The sequence below is a fragment of the Embiotoca jacksoni genome, unplaced genomic scaffold (assembly GCF_022577435.1).
Source record: "Embiotoca jacksoni isolate LCO1_2020_lvr unplaced genomic scaffold, fEmbJac1.0.p SCAF_88, whole genome shotgun sequence".
NCBI lineage: Eukaryota > Metazoa > Chordata > Actinopteri > Embiotocidae > Embiotoca > Embiotoca jacksoni.
Genome location: NW_027185445.1, coordinates 149647 through 157938, shown reverse-complemented (window position 1 = coordinate 157938; position 8292 = coordinate 149647). Strand labels below are relative to the sequence as shown.

General features: G+C 41.8%; 1 protein-coding gene across 1 annotated transcript; it reads right to left on the bottom strand.

Moving 5' to 3' along the window:
• Positions 1-2777: 2777 nt before the first annotated feature.
• Positions 2778-7685, bottom strand: LOC138192526 (proenkephalin-A-like). Its single transcript, XM_069139965.1, has 3 exons — positions 7281-7685; positions 6553-6693; positions 2778-3609 (listed from the first exon to the last, which is right to left on the bottom strand). Exons 1-3 carry the CDS (start codon positions 7668-7670, stop codon positions 3013-3015), a joined length of 1128 nt encoding a protein of 375 aa, XP_068996066.1. The 5' UTR covers positions 7671-7685; the 3' UTR covers positions 2778-3012.
• Between the last annotated feature and the right edge of the window lie 607 nt (positions 7686-8292).

Here is an 8292-nt window from a genome sequence, read left to right as displayed (position 1 = left end):
TTATATCCAGTCTGTAGTTTTATATCCAGTCTGTAGTTTTATATCCAGTCTGTGGTTTTATATCCAGTCTGTAGTTTTATATCCAGTCTGTAGTTTTATATCCAGTCTGTGTTTTATATCCAGTCTGTAGTTTTATATCCAGTCTGTGTTTTTATATCCAGTCTGTGGTTTTATATCCAGTCTGTGTTTTATATCCAGTCTGTAGTTTTATATCCAGTCTGTAGTTTTATATCCAGTCTGTGTTTTATATCCAGTATGTGGTTTTATATCCAGTCTGTGTTTTATATCCAGTCTGTAGTTTTATATCCAGTCTGTGTTTTATATCCAGTATGTGGTTTTATATCCAGTCTGTGTTTTATATCCAGTCTGTAGTTTTATATCCAGTCTGTGTTTTATATCCAGTCTGTAGTTTTATATCCAGTCTGTAATTTTATATCCAGTCTGTAGTTTTATATCCAGTCTATAGTTTTATATCCAGTCTGTAGTTTTATATCCAGTCTGTAATTTTATATCCAGTCTGCAGTTTTATATCCAGTCTGTAGTTTTATATCCAGTCTGTAATTTTATATCCAGTCTGTAGTTTTATATCCAGTCTATAGTTTTATATCCAGTCTGTAGTTTTATATCCAGTCTGTAATTTTATATCCAGTCTATAGTTTTATATCCAGTCTGTAGTTTTATATCCAGTCTGTGTTTTTATATCCAGTCTGTGGTTTTATATCCAGTCTGTGTTTTATATCCAGTCTGTAGTTTTATATCCAGTCTGTAGTTTTATATCCAGTCTGTGTTTTATATCCAGTATGTGGTTTTATATCCAGTCTGTGTTTTATATCCAGTCTGTAGTTTTATATCCAGTCTGTGTTTTATATCCAGTATGTGGTTTTATATCCAGTCTGTGTTTTATATCCAGTCTGTAGTTTTATATCCATTCTGTAGTTTTATATCCAGTCTGTAGTTTTATATCCAGTCTATAGTTTTATATCCAGTCTGTAGTTTTATATCCAGTCTGTAATTTTATATCCAGTCTGCAGTTTTATATCCAGTCTGTAATTTTATATCCAGTCTGTGGTTTTATATCCAGTCTGTGGTTTTATATCCAGTCTGTAGTTTTATATCCACTCTGTGTTTTATATCCAGTCTGTAGTTTTATATCCAGTCTGTAGTTTTATATCCAGTCTGTGTTTTATATCCAGTCTGTAGTTTTATATCCAGTCTGTAGTTTTATATCTAGTCTGTGTTTTATATTCAGTCTGTAGTTTTATATCCAGTCTGTAGTTTTATATCCAGTCTGTAGTTTTATATCCATTCTGTAGTTTTATATCCAGTCTGTAATTTTATATCCAGTCTGTAGTTTTATATCCAGTCTGTAATTTTATATCCAGTCTGTAGTTTTATATCCAGTCTATAGTTTTATATCCAGTCTGTAGTTTTATATCCAGTCTGTAATTTTATATCCAGTCTGCAGTTTTATATCCAGTCTGTAGTTTTATATCCAGTCTGTAATTTTATATCCAGTCTGTAGTTTTATATCCAGTCTATAGTTTTATATCCAGTCTGTAGTTTTATATCCAGTCTGTAGTTTTATATCCAGTCTGTAGTTTTATATCCAGTCTGTAGTTTTATATCCAGTCTGTAGTTTTATATCCAGTCTGTAGTTTTATATCCAGTCTGTAATTTTATATCCAGTCTGCAGTTTTATATCCAGTCTGTAGTTTTATATCCAGTCTATAGTTTTATATCCAGTCTGTAGTTTTATATCCAGTCTGTAATTTTATATCCAGTCTGCAGTTTTATATCCAGTCTGTAGTTTTATATCCAGTCTATAGTTTTATATCCAGTCTGTAATTTTATATCCAGTCTGCAGTTTTATATCCAGTCTGTAGTTTTATATCCAGTCTATAGTTTTATATCCAGTCTGTAGTTTTATATCCAGTCTGTAGTTTTATATCCAGTCTGTAGTTTTATATCCAGTCTGTAGTTTTATATCCAGTCTATATCCTTTCTCTCTGTGAGGGAACAGCGCACCTTGCAGGTAGAATAAGACTGTCGTGCTTCCTATCGGTGGTTCTGCAGCAGCTTCGTCTCTCTAAAACCTTTCACTGATCAGATCATCCAGCTTTTTAAAAGGTTTGTTTGTGTTTGTCCTCTCTGAATGTACTCAGATGTGTTGCAGCCCAACTTCTATCAAGTATGTTATATTCTGTTTAATCAGCATCTCTGTTTGAAAATGACTTTGGTGTGTTTTTGTGTGAAGTGTCCGTTCCTCTCCAGGCAGCAGCAGGTATCGTGATGATGTCATTCACCATTAAAAAGGAGGCCAAAAACCACATACTGTATTATCTCTTGAAATAAATCTTCACTGAAAGGCAGCAGTCAAATTCAGCGTTTCACCTGAGACTGCGAGAAATTAAAAACAGCTGACTTTACATACATTCACTTTATTCTGGACAATTATTCTGGATTATTATGATTTATTTTCAAAGTGACTGAATGGATCCTGGATGTTGAAGATTGTCTTATGACTGTTGCAGCTCTGAGTTTCTGATTTGACTTTAATCTCAAAAACATGCAAGAAATGAACAAAAGTTGAAGAAGGGCCGTAAAGATATGAGCATTTCTCAAAACCTCCAGAACGATATGTCGGTCATCAAGTCCAACACCTTCTGATGAGTTGTTAATATACGTGATGTGTTTATGTAAGTTTTACTGCTTGTGTTTGAGGATTGGTTTATTGTAAAGGACGGCTGTACACACACTCTGAAATCACACAGCACACGTCCATCAACAGATTCTTTAATAAATAATATCATCATGAAAAAGACCAACAAATGATCGGTGAACATCTGAACAGATTCATTACAGGACCAGAGGAACCGATGGAGAAGGCAGCTGCACGTTATACACAGGCAAGGTGAGGGGGTGGAGCTAGCATCGGGGGTGGGACTCAAACACCAACAAGTCCAGGCTGCGAGACGATTGGCTGACGGCCGTCGGCGGGTGTGACCTGCGGCTCTAGTCCATGAAGCCGCCGTACCTCTTGTGCAGCTCCGTGCCGCTCTCCCACGCCCGTTTCAACACGCCTCCGCTCTTGCTGCCGTCCACCAGCCACTCGGGCCGACCCACGCGCCTCATGAAGCCGCCGTAGCGCTTCTTGAGGCCGCGGCCCAGCACCGCCTCCAGCAGGTTGCTCTGCGCCACGCCCCCTTCGGCCCGACGCATGAAGCCTCCGTACCTCTTCGCCGCCTCGCCCGGCCCCTCCCCCTCGCCGCCGTGCTCCACTGCCGCGTTCAGAATCTTTAGGATCTCCAGGCGAACACTTTCCTCCTCCTCCGGGGTTCCCGGGTCCTCCAGCGCCCCCTCTGGAGAGGAGGAGCGGCGAGACATGAAGCCGCCGTAACGTTTCATGAAGCCGCCGTACTTCTTGGCCATCTGGCGCTCCGGTGACGTGGCGTCCTCGTCGTCGGCCGTCATGGCGCTCACCGCTTCCTGTTCCTGCAGCTGACGGGCGTCGGCCTCCGGAGGGACGCGGTTCTCCTCCTCCAACAGGACGTCCTGGCACAGACGCAGCTTCTGGCTATCCAAGCCGCCGTCGCACTCAAGGGAGCATGTCTGGAAAAATCAGAGTGGCAGATACAAAGTAGAACACGCTGCTGGTCCTGAGTGATGACATCATTTTAGTCAGTTCATGTCTCAGTGGTCAGTAATCTGCAGCATTCTCACTGCATCCTAACTGTCGTTTGTTAAGCTTTACATGTTTATATTATAGGTTTTCATGATGTCAGACAGCCTGGAATACAGGAAGTTGTAGCATTTGGCAGACCGAGCGGCAACCATCAGTGATGTCATCAACCATCAGTGATGTCATCAACCATCAGTGATGTCATCATCCATCAGTGACGTCATCGTTGGTTCGTGAGCGTTATGAATCCTCCAGTTCAGATTCTGTCCGTCACCATCTTTGATAGTTCGGAGCGGTTTGGAGCAGGAAGTGACCATATTTGGACGAGCTGGGGGAGGAGCCAAAGGTAGATCAGACTTTTGGAGCCGACCTCTAGTGGCACTCGGTGGTATTGCAGCTTAAGACACTTCTACATCGGCCTCACTGTTCAGACCTGAAGCTACGAACACTTGTGTCATCAGTCTGAACGTTGATCTCACTCTGACAGACATTGAGAGGAGAGTCTCTGCTGCGTTTTACTGTCATTCTGGTTTCCTCTGAGCAAATGAGATGAAGTACAGCTCGTAGAACAACGACGCCCGTCATGTGACTGTCAGATCACTCAACAGTAATGAAAGGATTCATTAATGGACAACTGGCGACCACAAACATGAGTTTTTATGAATTCAAATAGATTTAAACTTCTCTGCAATCCCCTCATTTCTCTGTATCGCCTCATCTAACCCAACAGCTGACGTCCATATTCCTTTAAGAGATGATGAAGAGCTCTTCTTCAGGAGAACCTCCTACTGGCACCAAGTTTGGACCCTTGTGTCCAACTGAAGTACTTCGAGTACCAACGATGAGCTCCTCAAGTCTTAATGAGTTAAAAAATTAAATGTTTCAGAGTTGAAGTCAGTCAGACTGGAGACACATTCAGGCTGAAGATGTCAAAACTGGGCAGTGAGGACCATCGCTGACGTTTCATAAATAAATGCACACTGAAATTAAAAATGAATTATTGAGCTACAGGAGGATTAAATGCTTTTAGACTTTAAGAATCTTGGTTTGAATGAATTTGTGTTCTAGAGGGGAAGTGAAGATTCGCTGTGGTCGTCCATCTTCACACAAAACCTCAGCAGGATCTCAGCGTATTCTTCAGCCACCGGCAGACTAATGGAGAGCCGGTGTCCCCCACGCTATCACCTGATATTATCCTGGAACCCTTTAACCCTCTGCACTGCCTGTCAGGATCCCCTCACATGTGTCATTGGATTTCACTTATTGCAGCCAGTAGAAGCTCCTGTTTGATGGCACGGAGGAGGATTCTTGCTGAGCTTTCACTGCTGCGGCTTATGAAGACAGAATTAATGAAGAGGAAAATTGAATGGAGGACTTATTGGCACCTGAGGGGCTGGTAGGGAGGAGCGCAGCTCCCTCTGCTGGCCAGAAAGGAACATACACAACAACAGAAAATGATGGAGGAGGAGGAAAAGGGAAGCAAAAACCTAAATAAAAGATTCAATGTATCTGTTCGATATGAAAGTGTTTTTAAAATAAAACTAAAGACCTATCATCTTTTTAATCTGGCTTTCTAGTGATGTTTATCATCCTGAATTTAAATTTTAATATTTATCCCTGCTGTTTTGCTTCACTTTCCTGAATTATATTTATTGATTCTTACAATGTTGTTTTATTGCTGCAATTTTAATTTCTCCATTTTATTTAACCTACAATTTTACTAGTTTTACCTCCTTTTTAATCTTATTGTTCTGTCAAAATAAAGCTGAGTTGAGAGGAATCCTTTTCAAAACAGTAAAGAACTCATTTCTTTGTGCTGTAGAATTTTCCTAATCTTGGACTAGAAGAATCCACTTTGTGTTTTTAGATGGTGAAAATGTAAATTAAGACTTCTCTGTAGGTTTGACACTTACACTGCTCTAAATTAAAAAAAATCGAATCTATAAATATTGTAATTAAAGCATTCATTATGTTTGGTTTACTATTAATACAAGAGTTGTGAGTAGGTGATAAATTCAGATTCAGACATTTCACTGAGCTCACCGTGAACCCAGTCACACACCATGAGGCAGATCCAATAATAACCATAAAAACCCACAGCATGGAAAATCTCCGCTCGGCATTATTGACAGGTCATCATCTGAATTACACACCAACATATACTGATATTTAAGCTTTCTGGTTGAAGTGGAAGGATTACTGTGAAGAAGAATATTGAAGTCTAAAACTGATGTCGTGAACAGAAAAAGAAAAAAGAAAAAAAAGAAACCAAAGAAAAAGCATCCTCACCAGTGGAGAGTTTTGTATAGAAGCATTCAGAACATTATTATCATAATTACAGCAATCAACAGACTGAAAGGAGACAGATTCAGATGGAGAGAATAGATGAATGAAAAGCAAAGAGGGAGAAGAAAGAAGTATCGGGGAAGGAAAGCCCTCAAAAATAATCACAGTCGTCAAATAACTCAGACTTTAAGATGAAAACAGGTAAAAAAAAAAAAGAGGAAGGAGGGCAATAAAAAAGGAAAGAAAGGGTGGAAATCCCAGAAAATCTCAGAGGGATGGGAGACACGGAAACTGAAAAAAAAGACTGAGGAATGAAAGCTCTATTTAAAATTATTAAATTAAATTAAAATTATTTATATTATATATATATATATATAACCCTAACCCTATAAAAAAAAAAATATATATATATGTATATGATAGAAAGTGGCTTTGTGAGGAGGAGAAACCAGACTGCTGTCTACACTGCTCACACAGTACACCGTGACCTGTGTTGGACGCATCGGTATCAGATGTAAATATAAATATAAATATAAATATAAATATAAATATAAATATAAATATAAATATAAATATGGTGACATTACCAGGGAGGTGAAAGCAGACTGTTGTCCCAGCAGCTGGTACACGCAGAGAGCACACTCCTTCCCACAGTCTGTTCCCACCACCACCGACGCACACGCTCCCACAACCAGCATCCACATGCTGCTGCAGCGCACAGACATGGACTGAACAGAACATCAGGACATCAGGACATCAGGACACATCAGAACATCAGGACATCAGGACATCAGGACACATCAGAACATCAGGACATCAGGACACATCAGAACATGAGGACATCAGGGCATCAGGACATCAGGACACATCAGAACATCAGAACATGAGGACATCAGGGCATCAGGACATCAGGACATCAGGACACATCAGAACATCAGGACATCAGGGCATCAGGACATCAGGACATCAGGACACATCAGAACATGAGGACATCAGAACATCAGAACATCAGGACATCAGGGCATCAGGACATCAGGACATCAGGACATCAGGACACATCAGAACATGAGGACATCAGAACATCAGGACATCAGGGCATCAGGACATCAGGACATCAGGACATCAGGACACATCAGAACATGAACAGAACATTTTAAATGAAACATTTCATCATTAAAAGAACAATAAGTCCTGATTCTCCAACAAACACTAAATTCTATAGTTCATGTGTAAAACTTACTGAGTGTGTGTGTGTGTGTGTGTGTGTGTGTGTGTGTGTGTGTGTGTGTGTGTGTGCGCGCGCGTGATCTTTTACCTCTGCTTTCATTTCCACGGTGCTTGACCCGGTCGGTGCTGTCCTCTTTGGGGTACCGGCGGAGTTGGAGACTGAAGACCGGCGCGAGCCTGTGCTGTTGTTGAGCGCGCGGCTCCCTGTGTAGCACGAGGTGTGCGGAGCGCTCCCGGTGCAGCCTGTCAGCGAACACAGCTTAGACACACGCGCCCTCTCTGCCGGTGTGATGTGACAGTGAGAGGAAGAAACAGCCCCGGTCCTCTCTCGGTCCTCTCTCGGTCCTCTGGTCCTCTCTCGGTCCTCTCTCGGTCCTCTCTCGGTCCTCTGGTCCTCTCTCGGTCCTCTGGTCCTCTCTCGGTCCTCTCTCGGTCCTCCGGTAAAGAGCTGGCTGGAATGCTGCGGCCGCGCGCGCATTTGTTTAAGTAGTTTGTGTGGCTTACGTCACCGGGATAAAATAATGGGGAGGGGGTGGAGGCCTCAACAAGTGTAATGACGTGAGGTGACAGCCCCCCACCCCCTGTCACGCGCTGACCTGCCGCACCAACTCATCCGTTTTACTGCAGGTCTGTGGTTTCATGGATGTTCCGTCTCCACCTCACGCTCATAACGGTTTTATTAATGCAGCTTGTAAACAGAAACGTTCCTTCTAAGATGAGACTGATGACGGGGATCACTTCTGTGGTTCTATGGGTCGTATCACATCAACTGAGCAGCATTACCCTGCGGTGTCCAACAGGGTTCTGTTCTAGGTTCTGTTCAGGGTTCTGTTCTAGGTTCTGTTCGGCGTTCTGTTCAGGGTTCTGCTCTAGGTACTATTTTGGGTTCTGTTCTGGGTTCTCTTCTAGGTTCTATTCTGAGTTCTGTTCTAGGTTCTGTTTGAAGTTATATTCTGGGTACTGTTCTGGGTTATTCTCAGGGTTCTGTTCTGGGTTCTATTATGGGCACTGTTCTGGGCTCTGTTCAGGGTTCTGGTAAGGGTTCTGCTCTAGGTTTTATTCTGAGTTCTGTCCTAGGTTCTGTTCTGGATTCTGTTCAG